Below are 27,961 nucleotides of genomic sequence, written 5' to 3'. Positions count from 1 at the left end.
CAGGGCACCTGCAGTTTTAACTGTTGTGATGAAGAAATTTCCTCAGGTTCCCTATATATACAAATGACACCTGCTGAAATTTCCTTTTCAATACAACTGTTAAAATACAGAAGCCCTGTCCTCCTTTTCATATGGTCACCCTAATCAATACTGCAAAGAAGTTTATTTACATACTTATAGCAACATTCAATTTTAAATTTACATTAGCTGTCCTCACTGGCCTCTCAGTTGAGATCATACCTGACTGGCTGTGCTTAGTTACTGCTGTTCCTAACAATACTTGGTAGACCAGCAAAGAGTGGAAATGTAACCAAATCAATTTAGGCTGCAACCCTGTGCCCACTTACCTAGGAGTAAGCCACACTCAACTCAATGGGATTTACTTCTGAGTATACATGTATAGGTGTGCTGTTAGTTCAGGACAAGATTTAGAGTGCCTTCAAAAATACATGTCTTTACGTTCAGAAGTTCAGCTCCTGAGTGCGTATTAGCTGTTTTCTCCAAAATGGCAGCTGTATCTGAAGGCTAGGGAGTTGTAAATATATTTGCCTCTCACATCTGGAGTCAAAAGCTGTGAGAAGCAGCAACAGCAGCAATCCAGGTGAAGAGGCCTTCTTACCCTGTGAGGGACTAACATCTGGATGCTCCAGCAGCCATTTCCAGAAAGGGATTATTTCTTCTGAGATCTGCTGTGTATCAAAGATTCAGACCAGAGAGATAGTCAGAACATCTGAGGGGTGGGAGTATTATATACACGTCTTTGCCCCTGCCTAGTAACTCTTGTCCATTTTATTGTATATTATAATATAGTGAAGCTTCCTCGATAACTTTGATTAGTCAGCAGAGTATAAATACTCCAAATAAATAAATTAGACAGGGGATTTCTTTTTCTTAACACCACCCCTCCTGGGTGGATTTTCACAATGAAAAAGAGGGAAAGCTTAAACCCCCTCTCCTGGAGTGCCATAGTCCCAATCTGAATCAGGGTCACACACACTTACATTTATACACATGTGAGTTAGCTGATCCATATTCCACTCTGGAACTTAACTCTGGGGTTTCTTTCCTACCTTTCCCTCTCTGCTGGAATTGTGTCCTTCCTCTTTGCTAGTACCATCCAGTTTGGGGGTGTGGGGAGATGTGGAAAGCAAACCTGAATGAGGACTGCATTTTCAGTCTGTAGAGATCACGCTTTCATTCTGTATGTGCCCATCCCTCAATGTACACTCTTCTCTCTCTCTCTCGTAATGGATTCAATAGTACCTTGAGATCTGAAATAAGTGTTCTTGAAGTGTAATTTGTAACTCCATGGAAATATAAGAACATAAGAGCCATGCTGGTTCAGACCAAGGGTCCATCTACCGTATTTCTTTGATTGTAAGATGCCATCGATTGTAAGACGCACACTAATTTCAGTACCACCAACAGAAAAAAATCCCTAAGAAACACCCGCGATTCTAAGGCGCACCCCATTTTTAGAGATGTTTATATGGGGAAAAAAGTGTGCCTTAGAATCGAAGAAACAGGTAGTCCAGCATTCTGTTCATACAGTGGCCAACTAGCTGTTGACCAGAGACCCACAATCAGGACATGAGGGCAACAGCATCCTCCCACCCATGTTCCCCAGCAACTGTGTACATAGGCTTACTGCTTCTGAAACTAGAGTTAGCGTAGAACCATCAGAACTCGTAGCAACTGGGAGCCTTCTCCAAGAATTTTTCCAATCCCCATTTAAAGCCATCTAAATTGGTAGTCATCACTACTTGCTCAGTGAAGAAGTACTTCCTTTTATCTGCTCTGAATCTCCCACAATCAGCTTCGTGGGATGACCCTGCATTTTACTATTATAAGAGAGGAAGAAAAATGTCTCCTTATCCACATTCTCCACGCCTCTATCATGCCTCCCCTTGCCCTCCTTTTTCCTGACCTAGGCAATCCCAGCTGTTGTAACCTTCCCTCATTTTCATCGAGCAGTCCACCACAACCCCTTTCTTGGTTGGTCACTGCTAGCTCGAATCCTATCAGGTTATACTTGAAGTTGGGGTTTTTTGCCACAACATGCATCACTTTACACTTGCTTACACTAAACCGCAAATGCTGTTTGAATGCCCCTTCCCCAATTTGGAGAGATCTTTTTGGAGCTCCTCACAATCAGTTTTTGTTTTTGTGTCATTGGCAAACGTGACCACTTCACTGCTCATTCCTAATTCCAGATCATTTCTAAACATGTTGAAAAGCATTGGTCCCTATACAGATCCCTGTGGGACCCCACTATTTGTGTCCATTGGGAGAATTTACCATTTATTCCTAGTCTCTGCTTTCTATCCTTCAGTTACTGATCCATAAGAGGACCTCTCCTTTTATTTCATGAATGCTGAGTTTGCTCAGGAGTCTTTGGTAAGGGACTTTGTCAAAAACCCTTTTGAAAGTCCGAGTAACTTGATCTTCCTGCATGCATGTTTTTGTACCACTGGGGTTTTGTGTTGCCATGTAAGACTTCCAATAGTGACCAATTTTTTTTAAAAAAACACACAAACACAATAAAATTATTCCTCTGATTTCGAGACAAATACTTTAACTGCTCGAATTTGCATCTGGTTCCTTATGGCACAGAACAGCCATTTCCCTTTGTTGTGATGTAGTTAAGCTCAACATATATAGAAGCGCTTGCGTTTCCAGTCTATGAACTTACACTCCACTCTGTTTCATCTGTGTGTTGTGAAATGGGTTGTCTCTTGAAAGCTCTCTAGATTGTCTGTGAGAAATTTTAGCCTGAGGGGAATTAGTTCTGATGATATTCAAGGGATACAGGTGGCCAATAAAAATGCAGATGAGGTTCATCAGTATTCAACCAGGATTTTGTGAAGTTGAGTAAAGTTAGTTTGCAAGCATGTTGCTACATTCTTACACACACACACACACACACACACACATATATGGCTATGTTTTTGGCTGTAGTTTTGGCTATGTTTCTTTTTGTTTTAGTTTGGTGTGTGTTTGACTTAAAACAATATTCTGAACTTGTGTACCTTCAATAAAGATATGCGTTTCATACATTATTATAGCATATCATTATTATTAAAATACTAGTGCTACAGTGAAGCACTCTTGCCCTGCTATATTTTCAAATCTGTCATAGCAAAATTGATTGAAAAATTCAGATGCTTTCAAAAAAGAGCTAAGGACACTTTAAATAGAGTGAGAAGTAACTGATTGACAAATGTCAGAAAACCATTATCATTATTTGAATTATCTTTCTATAAATATGGTCTAGGTTTTCCCCTCAAGAGTCGTTCCTTGATACTTGGGAGTTCCCAAGATTCTTTGTAAGATCGTGGCTTAAATGCAGATACTTGTCCTGACCTGGAAGCTTTAATTCCTAGAACCCCTACCGGCATCCAATAAGGAGAACTGTGGGAGCTATGGATTAGAGCCCAGAATTACGTCTTCTCTGGGCTGACAGTTTCATACTACATCATTTCCAATAGAATCATTTTCTTAGTATAGTTACTTAGAAGAATGCATTAAAATCTTTATGTCATCAGCTTTTCAGATGTTATAAAATATATGGTGTATTTGTTAGGAGAATAATTCTAAAAAGCAGACCATACTTTGAATGGGTTGTTGACTCATTCTAAGTCATTTTTAAGCACTGGAAGTTAGTCATTACTGTAAATAAGCTCTCACTACAATTCTTCAGTATAAAGTATTCATTATGAGCCATTAACAGAAAGCAGGGAAATGATTTCTTTCAAAAAACCTTTATACATGCTGAAGCAGGAGGACGAACTCGTTCCTGGGTCACATTCAATGTTTCTTGGAAGGGGAACAGGAGAGAGAAGTGATTTGATCAGGGTATTTCAAGGAAAAAGCAAGTCTTACTGACTAAAACAAAATCAACAGAGAAAGAACAAAAGAAATAATTAGTATTTGAAACTAGACAAAATCAATTTAGACATTAGACATAATTTTTATGGGGTTTTTACTTCCGAAAAACTGTCCTGTTGAAGATGGCCCCATCAGTATTTGAACCTCTTCCTAGTTCTGACAGCATCAGCTCTCAGTCTGCAGTGTAGTGCACTGAATTTTGCACTTTCTGTCTTCAGAGAACACTCCATTATACATCAAGCTGTCTGCCCAGAAATACTGTGCTTTTCAGAGGAGTTTGAGGCATGTTTGGGAGCAGATGTCCAGGTCGTACAGAGCACAAGTTGCTCCTGTTGGATCGCCTCCAAAGGAAGAGAACAGGCAGGCTAGATCCTGCCTAAAACTCTCCTGTACCTGTATATTGCAGTGGAAGGATGTTGATGGTGGGCAAGCTGCCTTTCAAGGAAAACTTTGTCAGTACTGATCCCACTGAGATACCTCAACAAAGAGCCAAAGAACCTCAGGAACCCTAGAACAGAGTTTGAAAAACACAATTGGAGTGAATTGAGTGTTAGGTTTAGACTAAGAGCTTTGAATCCCTTCCTGGCCATGAAGCTCACTTTAGCAAGTAATTGGTTGTGTGTACGTGCAATACTAAATCTTAGTTTAGCACTATTGGATGCACCTCTGTGAGTTCAACCACTTGCTCCTCCCCTTTCCGCATGACCAGGAGGAGGACTAAACCAGGATTCAGTTTCAAGTTCTATGATTCCTTGCTTGTTGTTACCTAGGAACCAGGAATTGGGATTTAACAAACTAGACTTCTCTTGAACAGGCTACTTTTAAAATCCAGGTTCTGTAACTGGCTTGTTGCAGAAACTGAATCCTGGTTAGAGAGCACTGAGCACACAAGCCTGAGTTTTTGCCCATCTCACAAAGGCTTGTTCACACAGGACTAAGTCCTAGTTTAGTACTATGGGTTGACCAAGCGCTTGTCTCTCTTCCATGGTTTTGCAGTCCAAAGCCATGGAATGCAAACGGAAGAGAATATGGTTTTGGGAAGGGCACACTTTTGTACTGCAGTCTTGGGAGATTGTTTTCCCAATTTAGTATTGTCTTTAATATTTTTATTATAACTTGGTAATCGGATGATGACTTACTGGTCTGTGTTAAAAAATCATTTTAAACAGAGACAGCTGTTATGCAGATTGATCCAAAAACCATGAAAGACTTTGTTATGGCTTCCTACAAAGAGTTCTTAAAACAGGGCTTTGACTTAATAGGCCCCAGTTCTTCCTCTCCAGCCTTTTGATAGTTATGAGATAAAATGTCATCTTTTTGGCATGATGGCCAGAGAAAATTATGACTTTCCACACTCAGTTCAAACCAAAAGCTATTTATTCTGTTCTTCGTTTATATGAGTTAAATTCTAGCGGATGTTTTAAATAGCTAATTATTGTCCCTATTAAGTATTGGCTCCATGTAGAAAAGGATTTGTTAGGGATTGAGTGAAATTGAGAGAAATTAAGATGATTTGATTGCCAAGTTGTTGTAGATCTAATCTGTTGCATCTGATGCATTTACCAATGATGCCATTAAAAGGCAGTACGTAGTACTGCACAGGTTATTTGTTGCTTGCTAAAAGGGCCAAACTAGATAATAGGTTAAATGTGTGTATTTGTTTAATAAAAGTTACAGGTTTTTGCTAAGGGTGTGTGTGTTCAGGATTGGGACCATGACTGGGGAGAGAGGGCTTCATAATGTTTATGCCATGGTTCCAATGAAAATCCCAAGCTCCAAGCTGTGATTTTCTTTAGAAAGAGCACCTCCATTCATGCCCTACCTGGTTTGGGTTCAGGTTCCCAGGGGATCACCTTCTCCTGTACAATCCGGCCTGCACACTCAGGTCCTGTGGGAAGAATTTACTCCAGTTGGCCAAACCTAGGCTGACAACCATGACCCAGAGGACCTTCTCTTCTGCCACTCCCAGACTGTGGAATGGCCTGATGGGAGAGATTCGTCAACTTAATACTCTCTCTGAGTTTAAGAAAGCCATAAAGACTGATCTCTTTTGGCAGGCCTACCCAGATGAATTTTAAGATGTCCAATTGTTATTTTAATATTGTATCAGTTTTATATGTTTTTAATCAGTGTTATGCATTTTATGATATTATTATTATTATTATTGTTATTGTTATTATTATTATGCCAATGGCTACTTCAATCCTTTGCAAAGCAGCTTAGGTGGGGAGGAGCAATTGTCACCTTTTTGTGAACCGCCCAGAGAGCTTTGGCTATTGGATGGTATAAAAATGTAATAAATAAATAAATAAACTATGGCATGGAGGGAAAATGTTTCTTCCTGTCTCCACAAGCTGTGGCCCCAATCTTGATTGAAGACTCCCACAGCTATTAGTTTTAAAGTAAAAAAAAGACATGTTAAATGCATACATGCATTTAACGTATCATTTCATTTTGCCCAAAGATGATTAAATTGTTATGTTCGTTAAGATACAGACACATTTTTAAGCCCTTAAATGGCTAAATCCAGCTGATTACTTCCCTGGTGAATTGGGGGAGGAGGCAAGTGCAATAAACCATTTTATCATTTGGGGAAGTAGTTGATGTAACCAGTAGGTCAACAACAATCCGTATATTTGGCTTTATAGAAACGTTTTCTGTTGTTGACGAATAGAACCCAAAGAATTATTGGATCTTGTAATGTTTCCCAGACCCCTAGAATTCTTGAAACCAATTTGAAAATACCTCAGCAACATGTGACATTGGATGAAAACTCTGTTGGACCCTTCATTTCTGATTGGATTCAAAACAAAGTTTAAACAGTACAGAGAAGCCAAAATGATTGAACAGCTATAGTTTTAGGTCCATATCTGTCATTTGTAAACTATAAGACTGAGGACATTCGGCTTTCCGCATGACTGTCAGCACAAAGCCTTGGAAAGGATTAATGATCATGACCATTGGAATGAATGGGTTAAGCCTGCAGGAAAAGGGAAGAAGAGGTGAAAGCGGCCAGAAGTGTACCGTCTGTTGTAATATAGATTCCCATATGTGATCTGATATGCTGACCCCTATAACTGAGTAGGGAGATAATGTGATGTGAATGGATTATTTTAGAGATATAAAAGGGTCCTTTGACAAGCAGAGGACAGGTTCAGTGGTCTGCAGACATCCTGTGTCAGAGCTCTGGGGCTTTCCTCCTCCCACCCCAATCTTTCTGAACCTTACTTAACTCTCTGTGGTATTGTGCCCAATCTAAGCTTGCTAGGTTGCTATTACCAGTTACTCTGTCTGTGTGTTGCACTTGAACATGACCAAGAAATGGAACCTACGGTGGAGCTATGCAGACACGAGCTGGTTCTGTAATTAGTGCCTCCAACTATGAAAAATGGGCTGCAACTGGAAAAACTGAAGACAGGCGAAACCTTCCTTCCTTCCTTCCTTCCAGGAACTGGGGTCAGCAAAGGGCTGACTTCGCTTCCACTTCAATAGTGTGTTTTAATTACCCCCTCTTATTTATGTATACATGTATTTTAAACATTCCAGCTCTACCTTTCAACTAACTATTTTCAAGGTGGCTTGCAGAATTAATAAGACAACAGTAGAAGCAAACAACCCAATTACAACAGCAAAACGATAAAGCTATGGAGAGCAAAGCGACAACTAATCAGCAGAAATGAAACGCCACTATCTAAAAGGCATGGGCAACTAAAAATGTTTTCATTTGGCACCTAAGCTCATGAACTAGGCCTGGGTGAATATTCCTCAGAGGGCATTCCAAATTTGGGGCACCAACACCAAGAACGCTTGATATTTGGTTGCATCCTGCCCAATCTCACAAGGTGGAGGGGGCAGTGGGAGAAGGACCCTTTCAGATGATCTCGTTGAATGGGCAGGTCCGTGTAGGCAAGCTATCTTTGGTACCAAACCATATACGGCTTTATAAGTCAAGTCCAGCACTTTGAAGAATTGTGCCTGGAAACACATAAAAAAAACCAGTGAAGCTGTCTTAAAATGGGTTAGAAGCTCTGATTGATTGATGCCCATCAGCAGTCTAGCTGCCATATTTTACACTTCTTGAAGTTTCCATGTAGTCTTCAAAGACATTCACATGACAGAAGCCAAATCTAGACGTTACTAGGACAGGGATAATGGTACGCAGGCCATATCTGTTCAGGAGAGACATAGCTGCTTCAGATCACAGATGCCATCTGGGAACCAAAGTAAGTTCTGGTTCCAAAATAACCCACAATCTGTGAACCTGATCCTTAAGGATCCCCATCCTGAAGTACAATCCCATCCAGAAGAGACTGACCTGCCACCCGTCTGGTCAGAAAAACTCAATTCAAACATTTTTCCAGTCTAGGCTGAGCTTCAGTTTATCCAGTCCATTACTAATACCAGAGATCTGTTCAGTACTTCCACTGTCTCACCTGAGTTCAGTGAAAAGGAGAAATAGAGCCAGGTGTCACAAGCATACAGATAACAAAACTTCATCCCAACTTCCTCTATGATCTTGCTTGCCAGTTCAATGTAGATATTCATTGGTTTAGGAGCAAAACAGCCTTGCAGAATTTTGTAGCACAACTGCAAAGATGTAGATTTGTATATAAGCAAATTGTACTGTTGTTCACTCCTATGGGAAAAACTAAAACACTAATGAGATGCATTTTCTCAAGAATCCTTGCAATTTGCATACCCTTCTTGTGCTGCCTATCACAATGATAGATATTTTGCTAGAAATATTGACATTTCTTAGTATTACATTACTTACTATTTGAAGGGTTCAAAAGGGTTTCCCATCAAAACCCTTCTGCAAAATTCAGTTTTCAAAGCACTAGTTTCTGGCCCAGAATTAGATCCCTCCTGTGTCTTATATGGGCCATCTCTTTCTGGATCTAATTCAATTGCTTCCTAATATAATGAATTTGAAGATAGGAACATGTGGTTACAGTGAGTGGATGGTCTCTCATTACTGTGCTAGTGATCTTGGTTTTACTAGGTTATGTTTTCATGAGCATTTTGAGGTATTTCTTGTCACCTGCCCTGAGATTTGACCCAGTGACCTGAAAATCAAGAAAATGTCATGTTAGTGGCTACTAATTAGTGGGTCTAGAGAGCTTCTTCATGTGGCCTTTCAACCTTCTACAGGCAGCAGCAGAAGCTGTCATACACATCATGCAAAGAAAATGAGCCTGCACCACCTTTTTTTAATGGTGTAAACACTAGAGCAGCCCCAGCTGAGACTAGAGATGAATATGTAGGTTAGGTGGAAATTAACCTGCAACGTAGTCTTTGCATTTATATCTCAAGTGTTCTGCAAGATATTCTGTCACTAAAGTGTACACATGTATGCTTGTTGATGTAGGGCATGACTGCAAGAGACAGATATTCTTAATTTGTTTTGCTTTTTAAAAAACTAATTATGTTGTTTGCCATATTAAAAACTTTCTGGAAATTATGACAATGGATTCTAAGTTTTTTTAGGCACCACAAATGTTAATCCTTATATGTATTTACAGAACCAACTGGTTAGTATAGCATTTAGTCATTAATCAATGTTGTACTTCAGAATTTCTGGAGTATCTGGTGTTTTATGAGAGGGAAATCAGTTACAGTTATTAAAGGAAAGGGGGGGCAGTAACATATGAGGAAATAGTGTTTTGAGCAGGAATCAGTAATCTTTTAAATTGTTTTTACAGGTCTTTAAGATAGAGGTACTAACAAATGGAAGAAAGCACTTTGTTGAAAAGAGGTATAGTGAATTTCATGCTCTCCATAAAAAGGTAAATACTATATGTAAGTTGTTAAAACAATGTTGCCTATACTTTTCTTCCACTCTGTTCCAAAGTGATGACTCCATTTCATTCCTGAAACATTTGTGTTTTCTTACTTCATACTTTGGGGAAGGGAAAATGTGGAACTGTGAAAAAGTAGACAGTCTTACAGAACCAGGAAAATGTTGGATTCAGTTCCCATAGGATCAGGGGGTGGGGGTGGGGGGATGGGGAGCTCTGCTTATATGAAGGGCTATTGACCTAGACAAAAAGTCAGTGGAGGTCCTCAGCTGTCTGTGGACAAAGCCAAAGCCAAAAGTGGGCTGAGACACACCTTATTTCTTTCCTTCTTTCCTTTCTTTCTGTCTCTTTCTCACTTCCTGCTATCCCACTTTTCCACTACCCCTCTGTTTCTCCTTCTGCCACTGCTGTTGGATGGGTGGAAGTCCAACCAGCAGGCAGGCACATAGGTAGAGAAAGCGCCTTTGAGAAGTAGCATCCTCTCCTTAATTCCACACAGATTTCCCAAGGGAAAGGCCAAGTGGAGGGAAATACACACGATTGAATGCCACTTCCTGAGCATGATCTGAGTAGTGCCTCTGTGATGTGACTGCTCTAAATGGCAGGTACTTTAATACCTGAAATCAGTGTGCTAAATCAAAAGTTCTAAAATCCAATGATGAAATGCCAGGAAAAATTCTGGGTTTTCCTTTTCTGTCTTACTGGCTGTACTGAATTGTGGCCTAGGCTTTAATAGTTCCAGTTTGGTGACTTTTGTCAAAAAATGTGGGCCATAATAAGAAATCCTCCCTAATGTGGTGTCATCCTGATGTGTTGCATTACAATTTCCATCATCCCCAGCCAGCATTAGCCATGCTGCGTTGGGATGATGTGAGTTGTAGTCAAACACTTTTGGATGACACAGGTTGGAGACTGAATGACAGAGATGTTCGAACCTTATGAACAGAGAGACTTTTGTCGACACAGCTTTTGAGAGTGACATTTTCTGAGACTCAGAGATGAAATGTAAATCCCCCAACCCCAGTAGGCATGCATATTAAAGTCAATTTTGAATTTCTGTCCTTGTGTTTTCCCCCCACTTCACATTTATTTAGAGGTGATACAATGCTTAGAGCATGTGCGTGTCATCTTGCTTGCATCAAATATAGGAAATCCACTCTAGGTGGTGTCTTTCTTTTCTTTTGCATAGCACACCAGCTTACGTTGTCTGATATGAGCAAAACGTACACTCATTTATGCAGTCTGATTTATATGCAAAGTGCTTTACAAATATTTATCCTTATAACAAACCTGAGTGGGAGGTGGTGGTTCTTTTTGCTATTATTACTACAGATGAGAGACCTTTGAGAATAAAAGAGAGCTACATACTAAAGCCACACAGGGTGTTCCTAATTATCCAGGTCTCCCAGGTCCACTACTACAGTTTCTGTTCTTGTGTGTTGGGATGTGTGTGTGTGTGTGTGTGTTGTTTAAAATACTTATATCCTGCCCTTCCATATTAAAACAATGCTTGCGGTGTGTTCTGTTCTGCCTCTGCCTGGTGAGGGTTTAGCATCATTTGGTCTGGATTATAGGGTTCCACCATGGAACAGGTCTTTACTGAAGTTTTGGTCAGGTCAGGATTTTTAGGGAGGCAGAAAGAAACCAGAATAGAATAGCAGCAGAGAGAGCTCCAAGTAGTGCTTGAAGCCAGACAAGTCCATCTGTATGTTGCTCCCAACAAGCAGCAGATGACAACTGAACTTTAAGTAGGACTTTGGCTTCCTTCAGGCTGGTTAATTCTACTTCCATGCTGACTGGGCCTTTTTTCTTTAAAGGGGATACTGTTTTAGCAGCCTCAGGCTGTGATAAGCTGGGGAAGGCTGTGATGTGCTGATGTCTTCATGGCTAGAGTCCACAGAGTTTGAGGATAACAATGCAACATCCTCTGAATGCAGGGCGGCAACTCTCTGGGGTCTTCCTGGAGAACTCCATCCTGAGAAAATGGAAGCCTCATGATGCTTTCATTGGGACTACTTTCCAGGGCCTGGAATATAGCAAAACGTACACTCAGCTTACCATTACAGAATGTGGAGTTTCCTTTTTATGTTACTGTTTTCATTGCAATCACTCATAAATGAGTTTACTCAGTTCCTTGTTTTCTGTTTCTCCAAATACCTTATCTGTGAATCCTAAAATCTTTTCCAGGATTCATAGATTGGCATCTCCTATCGGGAACTAAACTACTGTAACTTCATATGTTTTTCAGTTCAGTCTTGCACAACTTATTTGTTGTTTTCTAAGTGCTTAATCCTGCAGAGGGACTAAACTCAATTGCATTTTGAGCATTTGCTACAGTTTTTAAGGTTTGTTTCTAAACATAATACACAAGAGTACAGGCTAAAATCTCTGTTAAACTACATTCTTGGGTTTTTATTAGGGCTGTAGATTGGCCAGTCCATGTAGCATTATTTAGCTGACATACCAGAACGTCTCATTCCGGACTTAAGAAATTGCCTCGCATGTTGCCTGTTAAGTGTATTTATTTCAAATTCTCTTCACCAACTTGTATACAACAATGTTTATAATTTGTCAGTTTATTTGTCGGGTTTTTAAAAAAACTTTTATATCTATTTCTATCTATATTATCATATAGTTTCACAACTTCTCTTTGAATGCTTTAACAAAAATGGTAAAGGCGAAGTTAACTTTATTGGGGAGAAATTTATTTGTCCGTTCATATTTGTAGCTTAAGAAATTCATAAGAACACCAGAAATCCCTTCAAAGCATGTGAGGAACTGGGTGCCCAAAGTTCTAGAACAACGTCGGCATGGCTTGGAAGTTTATTTACAGGTAAGCTGCACTTAACAATGCATAGAAAAGATTGTGTTTCCAAGAAAGACATTAATAACGGAGGGTGAACATCACTTGTTTTTGGTTGTGCTTAAGGGTGGTTAATGCAGTGACATTGCTTCAAACTTGAGCATTCTAGCAAGCCGTTTTTGTTTTATAAATATTTTTTCAAGACATATCGCACCTTTTTAGTAAAATATCAGACTGTTTCTATAGATTCTAGGATATAGTGATAATGTCATTGTCACATTATAGTCAAACTTGGGAAAGTTCTGCAATGTAAATTAAGTTGATGCTAAGATAGACAATATTTGTTTTATATGGGAACAATTAATTTTGTGAAGTAGCATGATGTAGCGACTAGGGGGTTGGACTGGGGAGACTCTGGTTGTGTCCTTAATCAGCCATGAAGCTCATTGGCTGCCTTGGGCCAGATACTGGGCCAGTGGGCCAGTCACTGGGCCAATTCGTATGTCACGGTAAGTCACTTGTTGGGAATTCCGATTTTTCATGAATAATCCCTGCCATTTGTCTCTTCTTGCCAGCAGGAGCAACAAAACAAATCAGGAAATCTCTGTCTATAGTTTGTTTAGTGTTACATCTGAATAGGGACTTCTGGCGTGTTGCTCTCCTAATATTCCAGAATTATAAGCCAAGAGCTAACTCAACAAGCAAAAAACACACCCAGTTTAGATATAATGCTTAACAAACCATGGACAGAGGCTTCCTGGTTTGTTTCACCATTCTCCCTGGTAGAGGTTGGGCACCATAAACCAGCAGATTTGCTTGTTCACAATAAACCCAACAATTCTGGCTTACTTTGAAGGACAAACCTGTCCACTGTCTCTCAACCTAGTTCATCTCACTGGCTGCTGTGAAGATAAAGGGCGAGTTCAGAAGATTGTGGTGGAGGAAGAAGCCATCATGGCTCCCCCCACCCCAGTGCATGCTGTGCGCACGATCACCATTTGCATTATTCCCTGCACTGCAGCGCAGGTTGGCAGGCTGTTTGAACCCTTTGTCCCCACTCTACAACCTCTACTTGCACATGCTGCAGTGCGAGGAATAATGTAAACAGCAGTCACACAGGCGGGGGTGGGGGGAGAAGCCATGATGGTTTCTACCCCCACGACTGCCTGAACCCAGTCAGTATGTGTGCCTGAGAGAAGCATATATGCCACTTTAAGCTCCTTGGAGAAAAGGTGGGATGTTGAGGAGGAGGAGGATGTGTAGATGGTGATGTTAGAATAAAACCCTCAATATTTGGCTCATAGATATATTGTTTTAGACTGAATTTACCCCAGTCCTTTGTGTCACTCTTATAACAGTCAATTAACACTATAAGTTATTTTACTTTGCTTTCTTCTGCATATTTAACCTTTTCCATTTTTATAATAAGGGAACCAAGATCAATAAACGGCCATTCTTTCAGTGACAAGGAACAATATCCTTTAAAGATAGTCACCAGACAGTAAAAATATTTAAGCCATCTTTTTCAGTAATACAGCATGTCAGAACCAAAGTGGACTCCAGCTTCATTGAATTTGTACAAAAAGTTGATCTCAGCAATGTTGGTGCAGAATATAAAAATATAAAATTAAATGTCTTTAAATTGTGCTTTAGCCTCTGAACTTTATGTTGAATTCTAAAATGTAGTCTACTGTCTAACACAGTGATGTTGTGGAAATAGAAACTCAGTGGCCAATTTCTTCTGTTCTGATTCTTCTAGATCTGTAGGCTTTGTAAAAATCACAATATTCTGATTAAAATGGTGAAGAATTAATAAGCTCTCTGCCTTGTGATAAAATTTCAGTATGTTTTCTAGTGATGAAAAGTGGGACTTACCAGAAGGGGGAAGTAGAGGGTGAAAGCATCAGATGAGGGAAGCAACGAGTAACATTAAGCACCCCTTCTGATTGATGACTTGGACCTGGCAGAACCAGAACCCAGATCTAAGACATGTGACAACAGAGTTATAGAACCCCCAATCCAGACTATCAACTTCTGTTCCAGTAGAAAATGCTAAGAACAAATGTGTTGGATCATTGTGAAAGATTTATCCCTCCCCCGCCCCCACTACCTCCTCCAGCTATCAGAATTCATTTTTAATTTTAAACTCTTTATAGCCACCATTTCCCTGGCTCAAGAAGGCTACTACAATAATTAAAATATCATAAAATGCATTAAAATACCATAAAAATATAGAATAAGACAACAGACCAGAAGATTCAGCAGATTAACAAGTCAAACAAAAAGCCAGGCAGAAGAAGTGCACCTTGCCACCACTTCCTAAAGGGAAGTCAGTCTTGGAGCAGCCTTGGAGCAATTGATGTAAAAGTTCTGCTTCTTAATGGAATGTTCTCAGTTCACATGTAGAAGGGATTGATTGGACAGCCCGAGCTAGTGTGATGGATGTTGCAAGGAGAGGATATATGTGGGCCCCAAACCAGGAAAGGATTTAAGATGGGCACCAACACCTTTATGGGCACCAACGCTCTTTTACATTTGTGTCTTTTAATATTTAAAGATGCGCAGCAGCATTTCGTTTGAGCTGAAGGTTCCAAGTTGCCTTCAAGGGCAGCCCCACATTGGATGCATTACAGTAGTGAGCCTAAAAGTTGCAAAAGCATGTATCAGCATTGCAAGATCTTCCCTATCTAAGAAAGGGGAAAGCCTGAGTGACAAATGGAATTGACAAAAAGGACTAGTCAAAGCTTCCTCCCTCAAGAAACTGAGGAGATCCGATAAACATTTCTCTCATTTCTACAGATTCCGTTAAAATCCATTGACCTGGCTCGCATGACACGACAACCCATGGTGGGTTGTCACCTTTGTTTGGTTCAGAGAGCTTGTTGCGATGTCTGAACCTGGCAATTTCCTCAGCGTGGCTTGTTAACTATGCACAAGCCACCATGAGAACCTATGACTTGTTGTTGGGTTGTTCGGGGTAGTTTGTTTTCAGCATGGCTTGTTAGCCTGGCGAAGTGGCATGTGCATGTTTTCTTGGAAACAGCTGCAGAGCCACCTGGCAAGAGTGACCAAAAAAACCGACCGCTCCTTGCTGTGCCCTCCTCCTCCAGCCCAGGGCTTCATTTGACAGCAAACGGCTTTATACCCTCGTGAGCTGAGTTAGCACAGCTAAGAATGCGTACTTGATTGCCTTACATCTGGGTAAACGCACGTGTCTCCAATTTGGGACCATGGCGATTTGGGAGCTGGGTGATTTAAGCTTTCCCCTCTCCTGTTTTCATGAAGAGTTAAAAGAAGAAAAACAAGTCTCAATGTTTTTACTCTTTTTAAACATCCCCCATCCTGACATGCCACAGTCACAAACTTGGGGGTTCGCATGCTTACCATACGTAAGTTAATCATGCATACAGACATAGCTGTGCTAGGAAGAGGAACAGGCTGCAAAGAGCAGCCAGGGAGGGTTTTTTAAATTGTTAAAAAAGAAAAGAAAAACCCTCATCCTGAAAACTAATGTAAGCTGCCCCCCTTCATTCTGATGATATGGCATATATATGTCAATGTAGGTGCTTCACAAGGGGGCAGGAGAGAATCTCATCACAGATGAATTGTGCTGCAAAGACACCTGGGATACGTGCTGGGAGCGGGCAGGAGGATGAAGGAGGAAACAACCCATAGCAAGCCAGTGAGTGCCTGATCTTCTGTCGGCAGCAGTGTGGCTTAGCAAGCCACCATGGCTTGTGTTCAGCACGGCTTATTGTGATGTGTGAACCAGCCCATTCATTTGAGTAGAAGGAGCTGCTCAAATTGTAGCAGGTCGCTACATTTAGATTTATCTGTTCAAAAGTAGGATCTTGTCATTTTATTTTGGATTATAAAAAATAAATACAGGACCTACTTGTCTCTGTTTGCTTTTTTATTTTGTTTCTGCTAGAATATCCTATTTTAACCACCCAAAGTGGAATCATCACCTTGGTAGATAAATATATGGAATGTGTAACTGGGCTTGTTGATGAGTGTAAATGAATAGAAGTTCATCTTGGGTAGCGTAAATGCAAATTTATTTAACTTCAGTGTTATCTGTTTTTTAAAGGGATGCCACTAAGAACATCTATTAATCACACAGAAAACCTACAAGAAATTATTCAGTGTCCTTCTCCCCCTGAAATCCCGATTAGTTTTGAATAATCACTGTTGTGCTGTGTTTATAAGGGTCTCTGGAAAGGGCAGTATGATAAGTGTAAAGAGACAAAATGTTCTTTATCCTCATTAAAGATTGTGAACAGTGTGTTAAATAATATTAATGGCTAGGATTGTCAGTGTTTAACAGTACTTTCCTAGTACAAGTGATTTTATTGATCAATGCAGACTCTATGTAACGGGGCAGATTATTCTACTGATTTTATCGAAACCTTAACTAAGTTTGTTAGTGCACCACATATCTTTAAATAGATCTAGATGATGATTTAGATTAAGTAAAGCAGGACACCATCCATCTTTTTTTGATCTGTTAATAACTTAAATCCATCATTCTTGCTACCAGCTGTTTTCAGATTCTGTGGAGACCGAGCACATTTCTTTGGTATATTTGATATAGAATGCATCAATGAAGTTTTCACAAGTATTTTTAAGGTATCTGGTAACATTTAACCATAGAGACAGGAAAAGTACCCAAACACTTGTTCTAATAATAGAAAATACCAATAATGGTAACATGTCTAAGTTCATTTCTTTTAAAGCTATGTGCTGCTCTATGCTTGCAGTTCTTTTAATATATCCTTAATTTTCTGTTTTGAATATGGCAAATTATTTCTTTTTATCAGATTGCAGATGTTTCTATGGCCAGTGTGTGGTACAAATTGCTACATATTTTTAGAAGCTATTATTTTTATTCTATAGTGCATTATTTCTTAAGTATTTTGAAATGGACTGGGTCCAGAATTGCCCTTCCATGAAAAGAAGGGTTCCTTGTGTTCATAGAAGGACCCAAGATCCAGTGGGCGTTCCCCACTTCAAGAAGGGGTGGCGGTGATTTTTTTCCAGATCTACAGCCACTATCACCATCTCCCACACTGTTTCAGAGCAACCCCCGGGCTCTCCAGAGCATTTGAGAGGGGGTGGGGGCGCATTTTGTTGGGGTAGAATAGGAAACTATTCAGGAAGGGGAATTGGTTAAAATCGCTTTCCACCAGTGGGGGCATCTTATACACCCATCTGATCTTATACAGATGGCTGTATAAGTTCTAGTGATAATGTATAGCCCCCAAATGTTCTCCTTGTTTCGCTAGGCTATTTGAGTATTTGTATGCTGCCTTTCCACTTTGACTGCAGAACATCTCTCAAGAGATAAAAGTATAAAATGGATAGCATTGAAGATAAAAACAACTCTAAAAGCCTGTTAACACATCAAATAAACAACAAAGGCAATGGAAGCAGCAAACAAGATATATATAGTTTTCTACAAACTAATAAAATTAGCAACCAATATTAATAAACAGCAGGTCACAAGTTAGCCATTAAACCAGGGATATGGGGCATCTTTCAGCCCAAGGACTGAATTCAATTTTGGAGAAGCTCCCAACGGCTGCATCCCACTGGTGGCTAAAACTGGAGGGAAAGGGGGCAGAGCCAAACATTCCAGCACATTTAAGCTTAAAATTTTTGCTGCCATTAACTAAGCCTTAGAAGAGGCATTTTCACCTTTTAGAAAGGGGGACCCAGACAAAAGAGAAACAATAGGTACTTGGAGAAAGAGGGTGTCAAGGCTCCTTCTGAGGAGGAACCTGACTTACCTGAATTTATGGGGTCTTCTACCCCCAAGGATATTCCAGAAGCAGTTTTGCAGGAGGAGAGATGTACAGCTGAATAAGGTGCAGGCCCCTCAGGAGTGCCTGGTGAAGACCATCCTCCTCTATGTTCTCCAGTGGTTCAGACATTGGCCCAGCCCTTGGAAAAGACAATGAATAAAAGGCAGAGAGCAAATCCAGCCATCTAGGAAAAGCCCTAGATTGTAGGCCAGAAATGCAGCTCTGTGAATGCTGCCCTTATATAGCCAGCCTAGAGGGAAAGTTCATTAACGAGCCACAACTGGAGATTGGAGTGTCTAGGCAAAGGACTTGATAAAAAAGCAGCACCATGAACCACACAGCACAGGCAACAAACATATCTGTTGCTGGTACCAGTGACTACCTCATGGATTCTGAATTCTTGGCCTGACTGGATTCTGTGAATTGGACCTCTGACCGGACCCTGGACTTCACCTCAGCCTCTCTGTTGTTAGATTTTTGTGAAATTCTCCTGTATGTTTGCTTATCACTGCTTGTTACTCTGGGCAACCTTGTAGTGTCTCTGCTGGCAGGCTTCCCAGTCAGAGAAAGCTGTATGTGTTGCATGGACTGCTGATAAAGACTCTCCGTAAGCTGAAACATGGCAGGAGGGAGGCGTGGCCTTCTGAGGAACCCCAGAGGCCAGCTCTGACCTCCCCAGGTGGGCCGGATTTCAGCCACAGCCCTGAGGTTCAACAGACCTTCATTAATCACATTGGTATCTAAATGGTTTTTAACCTAATGCCTTAATTGAGGCAAATGTAATGTAGGCATTTCCCTAACTTGTTTAGGGAGTTCATTGTGTTACCAAGGCACTACAATTAAAAAGGCTTGGTCCTTGGTCTCATCTAACTTTTAACGGCTGACGGCTGGGCTACCTGGAAGATTTTTGTTGCAGATCTTAAGTATCAGGCAGCTTCGTGAGGAAGAAGATGGTCTTTCAGATACCCAGGTCCCAAGTTGCCTAGGGCTTTAAAGATTAAGAAATGATACCCCGTAACTGAAATGTTGCATATATCCCTGATATATGATACCCGAGCCCCTGGCTGAAGGGTCAGAAGAACAAACAATATCTGAAATATGGTTATAATGGGTTATTTTTGCATTGGAGTTCATATTAGTGGAAGGCTATTTTTTAAAAAATGTGTCATCCTACACAGAACCTGAGTTAGAAAAAACAGGAGGTCATCATTTTTCTGTTCCCTGTTGGGGTTTTTGAATTGGATATATTAGTGCCCAATGCCAGCTTAATTAATACCTTGGATTTGTCCATTCATTTCTACGGGTAGCTCTCACTTTTTTTTCCCATGGAGGCATTTAAAATTAGATTCTCAATGTGAATCAGGAAATGACGTGACCTATCTCAAGTCTCTGGAGCTAAATTTTCAGCTTGGTTTGAAAGGGGAAGGGAATCAACAACAGCAACAATTAAAAAATACCTCCACCCTTTCCACTAGAGCACTTTCTGTGAGCAGAACTCCTGTCTCAGAACAGAACCCATGGAATATAATGGTGGACTTCCCATTATCATATAAATTCAATTGGCAAACATTACACTAACATTAGCTATCAAGAGTTGTTTTTGTTGATTTTTAAGTTAACACTTCAGTTCAGCACAGTTTGCTAATTTGGATTCAGTATGATTTACTTTATGTATATTTGAACTAAATTTTCTCCAACCCATAGAAAGTACTTTGGTCCTACTGTTGACACAGGATGGCAAAGAACAGTAGGCTGTATCCAATGTTAACATAAGCTCCATTCATTTCCATGGGTCTGTTCTGTGTAGGTCTAACATTGTATGCAACCCAATGAGCGTGAGCCGCAATGGAAGAGGAGCGTTTCTCCCTTTCTATTTCCTCCTGCCCATCACTGTTGCTTCCTTTACCCCTACGCATTGTTCTTAATCTACAGGTGAACCTTTTAAAGTTTGCATAAACTAAAATGAGCATGAAGTTGAGCTGGTGCTTTAATTTCATTAAACACCTTGTAACTGGTGAAGATTAATGTATATATCTCTTGCTAATTCTTTCCAATTACTTAGTTCATATAAATTCCCAAGCCTGGTTAATTATGCCGAAGTCAAGAGGTAATTTTTAACAGTATTTCCACAACAGGGGAATTTTAACTGCATAACCTTGCCCTCCAGTAGAAACTCTCAGCAGATTAGGCTCTCTGACTCGAGTCCATTCATTTTCAGCTCAAGCCTAATTGCTGCCGACGGGCTGCCACAGGTACCTGGCTATTGTACACATAAAGAATGCAGGTCCTTCCGAGAACAAATAAGGAAAGATTAATTGTTCATTTTGTTTCGTCCCAAGAGAAATGTGGGCCCTTAATCAAGAAAAATAATTTCTCCTGTTGATTTGGCTTATTTGGAGGGGCACATAATTGTGGAAAAGCAACGTGGCGGACCTGCATTTTGTAAGAAATGTAGCCGTTTGCTTTGCACGGGAGGCAAAGATAAAATGAAATAAATGTAAGGCAATGCTGGAATTGATGGGGATGGCTCACATTTCTCATGGTAAGTAATTTGGCTGTTGGGCTTTTATTTGAACCAATATTGGTAGGTAGTATTGTCATTTGTTTTGTCTGCTTCTTTGGAAATCTAATCAAGGAGACAATAGTAGGGGGGAAAAACACTCCTCCAAATTGTCCTTAATTGCTAGAACACAAAGTGAGCTAAACACTCTGGTGTTTCCAATTAAAGAATCTGTTTCAAGCAAGCACCATTAAATCTATCTTTCCCTGTCTGATAAATAAGCTATCAAAGACTGGAACAGATTAATTGAGAGCAATTAATTCAAGGCTTAGTATAAAAGTCAGACAAAGCCAATGTTGTCCATGACTACAAATCTGACATAAAATAAATTATTTCGTGGATTAGAAACATTTTAGCCCTTGCCATCTCATTATCCTAGTCAGCAAAACACTCAGGAGAGCTGGGTTCAATTTTCTCCAAGGCCAGGCTACGTTCTGTGTGACTTTGCGCAAATCTCTTTGTAGTAGCCTTTGGTGACAGCGCTCCAGCAGGGCACATTGCAACTTTCATCTGTGTCCTTTGATAATATAAAGGAAGAGTCCTCCTTACCTCATATTACTGAGGTGGCAGAAATTAAGTATGAAGAGAGTCAACTGGAAAGAGTACCTCAGTCTCAAGAAATCACTATGGGTAATTTCTCCCCTTAAAAGACATTTATGTTCCTTAGGGAGCCGTACTTATTTCTGAATATTTTATGTAGCAAAACAGTATATACTTTCATATGGAAATTCAGTTTGGAGCCCATATACTAGATACCATGTTGTAGTGCATTATATGGTTAGACAAACCCATGGAGGGTAGGCCCATCAATTGCTGTTGGCCTTGATAGCCCACTGGGACATCCATTCTCCTGTTACCCAAGTAGCATTTGCAGCTGGGAGGTGAGATAACTGGGATCGTCTTGTCCAGCCTGCCAGCTTTCGGAGACATCAGACAGTTGCTGTTGAAAATAAAATACTGGACAAAAAGGGGCTTCATTCTGGCTCCTTATGAAAACAGACAAAACCCCAGGCTCTTCGGTATGGCATGGCAGCAAAGTATGATTACATTCTTTCCCCTTCCCTCTTATGTTTGCGAGCAAATGGCAGTGTTCATGATGCAGCTAATGGCTAGATTAAGCACAGGGCCATAAGCCCCGGGTGCAACATCTCAGGGCGCCCACTAGCTAACTAGATTCCTATCTTTCAGGTCAAAAGGATAACATCTCGAGCCCTTGTAGATCCCAATTTCCAGGAATGAAGTCGCAGTCACAATCACCCTTTGGCAATAGAGATAAGTATAGAATGAAGACTTGTCTGCAGAAGGACCTTCCTGGTTCATTTTGAACTTCCCTTTCTTTTGGTCTATCCGCTGTTCCTCATGGAATAATGATTACCATCCACAGCAAACAATTAGATAATCCTGAATTTTAGTGCAGCTGTGATTGGGTTATAGCATTTCTAGTCTCAAACAATGAGTAGCTGGAATTGGAGGAGTTCATATTCTTTCTAGCTCTGTTGTTATTATTATTGTTATTATTTATTTATTTATTTATATAGCACCATTAATGTACATGGTGCTGTACAGAGTAAAACAATAAATAGCAAGACCCTGCCGCATAGGCTTACATTCTAATAAAATCATAATAAAGCAATAAGGAGGGTAAGAGAATGCACCAAACAGGTAGTATAAAAGTCAGAACAATTCAAGTTTTAAAAGCTTTAGGAAAAAGAAAAGTTTTTAGCTGAGCTTTAAAAGCTGCGATTGAACTTGTAGTTCTCAAATGTTCTGGAAGAGCGTTCCAGGCGTAAGGGGCAGCCGAAGAAAATGGACGAAGCCGAGCAAGGGAAGTGGAGACCCTTGGGCAGGCGAGAAACATGACATCGGAGGAACAAAGAGCACAAGCGGGGCAATAGTATGAGATGAGAGAGGAAAGATAGGAAGGAGCTAGACAGTGAAAAGCTTTGTAGGTCAACAGGAGAAGTTTATATCGGATTCTGAAGTGAATTGGAAGCCAATGAAGAGATTTCAGAAGTGGAGTAACATGGTCAGAGCGGCAAGCCAAGAAGATGATCTTAGCAGCAGAGTGGTGAACAGAAACCAAGGGACTGATGTGAGAAGAAGGAAGGCCAGTGAGAAGAAGGTTGCAGTAGTCCAACCGAGAAATAACCAATGCATCTTCATTGGCTTCCAATTCACTTCAGAATCCAATATAAACTTCTCCTGTTAACCTTCAAAGCTTTTCACGGTCTAGCTCCTTCCTATCTCTCCTCTCTCATCTCACACTATTGCCCCGCTCGTGCTCTTCGCTCCTCTGATGCCATGTTTCTCGCCTGCCCAAGGGCCTCTACTTCCCTTGCTCGGCTTCGTCCATTTTCGTCTGCTGCCCCTTACGCCTGGAACGCTCTTCCAGAACATTTGAGAACTACAAGTTCAACCACAGCTTTTAAAGCTCAACTAAAAACTTTTCTTTTTCCTAAAGCTTTTAAAACTTGATGTTGTGCAGACTTCTACTGTTACTTTCTACTGTTAGTTTTTCCCTACCCTGTGCCTGCTTACCCTTCCCTGTACCTGTTGGCATTCTCTTCCCCTCCTTATTGTTTTACTATGATTTTATTAGATTGTAAGCCTATGCGGCAGAGTCTTGCTATTTACTGTTTTACTCTGTACAGCACCATGTACATTGATGGTGCTATATAAATAAATAATAATAATAATAATAATAATAAAGAAGAGACAGACAAAAATGATCGAATCCTGGCAATATTATACAGGAAAAAACGACAGGATTTTAGCTACTGCCTCAATATGAGGAATAAAGGAGAGCGAGGAATCAAATATAGAGCCAAGACTACGAGCTTTCTTGACTGGAGTAAGCGTAACATCATTGACAGTAAAAGAGAATGAGAGATGAGGAGAAGGTTTAGGAGGAAAAACAAGCAATTCAGTCTTTGCCGTATTAAGTTTCAAACAACGATGAAGCAGCCAAGCTGAGATATCTGAAAGACATGCCGAGATACGATCATGAATATCTGGAGAAAGATCCGGAGATGAAAGATATAATTGTGTATCATCTGGTCTTATTTCATGCAAAAAATAAATAATCATAGTGTTTTTGCTGCATTTGTAAGATTAAAAAAAAACACCCTGCCAAATGTTAATAAAGTCTGCAATTATGTCCTTATTGAGTGGGTGGGCAGAGGAGCTCTTCAGTTGACTTTACATTATGTCAGCACTGCAAACTAGTCCGTGGTTGTTATACAATACCCCCATATTGAGTAGTGTATGCAGTGCAGTTCAGAGTTGTTATCTAGTGTGTTGGGGCTTTTTTTTAAAAAAAGGAAAATGCAGCTGGGGGAGGGGCAATGAAGAATTTAATTAAAAGAAGGATACATTCCTTTATTAAATACTTTCTGCATTTAATTTCATTCTGACCTCACTGTTTACAAACCCAACCCACCCCCAGCATCTGTGCTGTATCCAAACCTGAAAATCTCCAGAATATTCCATACATCTGCTGAAGTGGGATATAGTCCCCAAAAGCTTAGGCAAGAATAGAATTATTAGTCTCTAAGACTCTTTGTTGTTTTTGCTGTTAATAAAGTTTCATTGAGTTGATCTTCATGCAGAATGGTTGGCACATATTATTTATTTATTTATTACATTTATATACCGCCCCATAGCTGAAGCTTTCTGGGTGGTTTACAAAAGTTAAAAACAGTGAACATTAAAAAGTATACAAAATTTTAAACCATCAAAAACATAAAAACAACAGTATCCATTTAAAAACAACAGAGAAGCATGAGGATGTTTTTCAAATTTTGAATATTTAATATGAGTTATAAGAGTTGGTGTCCTTCTTCAGGCACCCTCCATCTGCTGCCCAAACTGTGTATCCACCAGAGTTCTGTTCTGAAGCAATGAGGTTGGATGGAACTGGACAGCCATGTAGTTATATCTGTGGTAGCAAACTACAGCTGGAATGATGGGTTGGATCCAACATTGGTCATCCGTCAGTGGAACAGAAGCCATTATTATTATTGTTGTTGTTGTTGTTGTTGTTATTGTTATTGTATCCCGCCTTTTGCCCAATGCTGGGCCTCAAGGCAGCATTACAAAATTTAAAACATATACATTTATACCTATAAATAGAAATAAACAAAAGTTAAAAATATATTAAATATGTTCCAATGTTAAAACATTTAAAATGACAATTTTAAAAGTTCTTGGCACAGACAGAGGTTCAGGCCTTCCGGAACAAAAAAGTTTTTTACCTGCCTCTGAAAGCACATCACAGAGGGAGCCAGTCTAGCTTCCCTGGGGAGTGAGTTCCGGAGCACTGGAGCAGCTACCAAGAAGGCCCACTTTATGTTTGGACACATAAACAAGAAATCATAATTATTAAACAAGAAATTATAATTACTGAACCAAAAAAGCATAATTACTGAACAAAAACTATCTTGTTGGCTTATAATAGCAACTCTAATGGAATGGGAGGAGAGAGTATAGTAAGATCATATGTATGTTTATCATATTCCAACCATAGCTTCCTTGGGAGCTATTTCGAATTACAGTTGATGAAGAAGCTGGAGCAATATCTACAGTATCTATATATCTACACACTAATTTACAGCCCATGTCACCATGGGCGCTAGTAGTCTGAGAATGATTGGATTAAAATATGTGTGGGCATTTCCCTTGCAACTAGAACAACTTTACACGAGATCCACTGATGTTGCTAAGAATTTCCAAGAAAATATCTGTCAGTATAACAGTTCATTGGCTTTTGCATCTTAGAAAGTCACCCTTTTATATCTTATATCTCGAGATATCTTATATCTCGTTAATCTTTTATATTTCTCCAATTTCTCTAATACCTCCTTCTTTAACCTCGTTAAATTTTCCCTTTCTAAATTCTCTAGATTTTTTGTAATTTTAATTCCCAAGTATTTAATCTCATTCTTAACTTTCAATTCCATCCCCTTAAATTCCCAATCCTTTTCTTCCTTCTTAGTATAGTTAAACAACATCATCTCTGATTTAGACCAATTTATTTTTAACCCTGTAATTTCCTCAAATTCCCTCAACTGATATTTAATTCTTTCTAATTTTCTTAATGGATTCTTAATGGTCAATAAAGTATCATCCGCAAACATGTTTAGCTTTATCTCCCTTACCTCTCCAATTCCTTCTAATTCTTTATCCTCCCTTAGTGCCTTCACCAAAACTTCCATAACCATTACAAAAAGGACCGGCGAGAGCGGACATCCTTGTCTTGTTCCTCTGGCTAGTCGTATCTTTTCAGTAAGTCCGTCATTTACCACCACTACCGCCGTATTTTGGGAATATAACTGTTCTATTACATTTTTAAATTTATTTCCAAATCCCAATTTATCTATAATACTCTTTAGTGCCTGCCAGCTCACACAATCAAAAGCTTTAAAAATATCTAATGCCATAATACCTGCCTTAATATTTGCTTTTTTTATTACATTTATTACATTTAAAACTCTACCCACTAAATTATGCATATGTCTTCCTACCACAAACCCACATTGATCTGCTCCTATATATTCTGCCAAAAATTTATTTAATCGTTTGGCCATAATAGATGTAAAAATTTTAGCATCCTGATTTATTAAAGAAATAGGTCTATAAGAATCAGGATTAGTCAAATCTTTATCTGGTTTTGGGATCAGAATTATCACTGAATGTTCCCATGATTCAGGTATCTTCTCTCCTGATAATATCCTATTATAAAGTTCCATTAATTTTGGAACTAAACAATCTTTGAAGACCTTATAATATTCTGGACCCAAACCATCTGCTCCTGGTGATTTACCCACTTTTAACTTATCAATAACTTCTTCAACTTCTCTTTGAGTTATTACTGACTCCATTAACTCCTTATATTCTGATTTTATTTCCTTCTTTATAAACCTTCCAATATACTCCTCCACCTTTTCTTGTTGAATTTCTTTACCCTTGTACAATTCCTGATAAAATTCCTGAAAAATTTTTATTTTAGCTTTCATTGCATGACAATAATTCCCTCGACTATCTTTCAACGTTTCTATCCCATTCCTCCCTTTTTCTTTTTGTGTGAGCTTGGCAAGCAACCTCGAGTTCTTATCACTGTTTTCAAAATATTCCCTTTTCATATACATTAAATTCTTTTGAATCTCTTCTATATTTAAGTTTTCTAATTGTTTCTTCTTAGCTTGTATTTCCACTAATTTATATTTATCTTTACTTCGCCAATATCTTTCCTCCAAGTTTTTAATTTCTATCTCTAACTTTTCCTGTTCTGCACGTTGTTGTCTTTTTAAACTACATGTTTCTCTAATACAGATTCCTCTTGCTACAGCCTTCATGGTGTCCCAAATGACTGACCCAGCTGTTCCTCCTTTTTCATTAATTTCCCATGCCTCCGACAGTTCCTTCCGAATTTTATCTACTATTTTATTGTATTTCAATATCTTTGTGTTCAACTTCCATCTATATGCCTCTTTATAATCTTTCTTAACTGTAAATTCTAAACTTAACAAGGCATGATCAGTTACTTTTATTACCCCCATTTCCATTTTACAAATCCTCGTTGCAAAGTCTTTTGAAACAAATATATAATCTATCCTGGAGTATGTATGATGAACTGGGGAAAAGTATGAAAATCCAGGCCTATTCCCGTAAAGTAAGCGCCACGAATCTAAATAATCATTTTCTTTTACTAATTTATTCAATATAGTCATATTGTTCCTCTTTTCAGCATTAGTGGGATTTGACCTGTCCCTTTTATTATCCATAACCATATTAAAATCCCCAGCTAATAATGCACACCCCTCCTTAAATTCTTCTATTTCTTTGAACAGCTTTATAAAAAATTCTCTATGCCTCTCATTTGGGGCATAAACATTAATCAAAGTATAAACCTTTCCCTCAATTTTACCTTTTAACATAAGATATCTACCCTTATCATCCTTTTTTACCTCTTCTAATATAAACCCACTTTTTTTTGAAATCAAAGTGGCCACTCCATTTTTTTTTGATGTCCCTAATGATTTTTCATAATAGGCTAACCACTTTAATTTTATCATATTCGAATTCTCGGAGCCTTGGTGTGTCTCTTGGA

The 27,961-nt window shown here is 39.4% G+C and overlaps 1 protein-coding gene across 1 annotated transcript in view; it reads left to right on the top strand.

Annotated features, from left to right (window-relative positions):
- SNX24 (sorting nexin 24) overlaps window positions 1–27,961 on the top strand; it is an 82,210-nt gene that overhangs the window by 31,093 nt on the left and 23,156 nt on the right. The window contains exons 2-3 of the mRNA XM_063129484.1: window positions 9,591–9,674; window positions 12,415–12,519. Of these exons, the coding sequence (XP_062985554.1) occupies window positions 9,591–9,674; window positions 12,415–12,519 (189 nt within the window). The remainder of the gene's footprint in view (window positions 1–9,590; window positions 9,675–12,414; window positions 12,520–27,961) is intronic.

Source organism: Elgaria multicarinata, chromosome 6 (genome assembly GCF_023053635.1).
Source record: "Elgaria multicarinata webbii isolate HBS135686 ecotype San Diego chromosome 6, rElgMul1.1.pri, whole genome shotgun sequence".
Lineage (NCBI taxonomy): Eukaryota > Metazoa > Chordata > Lepidosauria > Squamata > Anguidae > Elgaria > Elgaria multicarinata.
Note: the sequence above shows the minus strand (reverse complement) of the source record. Positions and strands in the feature narration are given on the sequence as shown.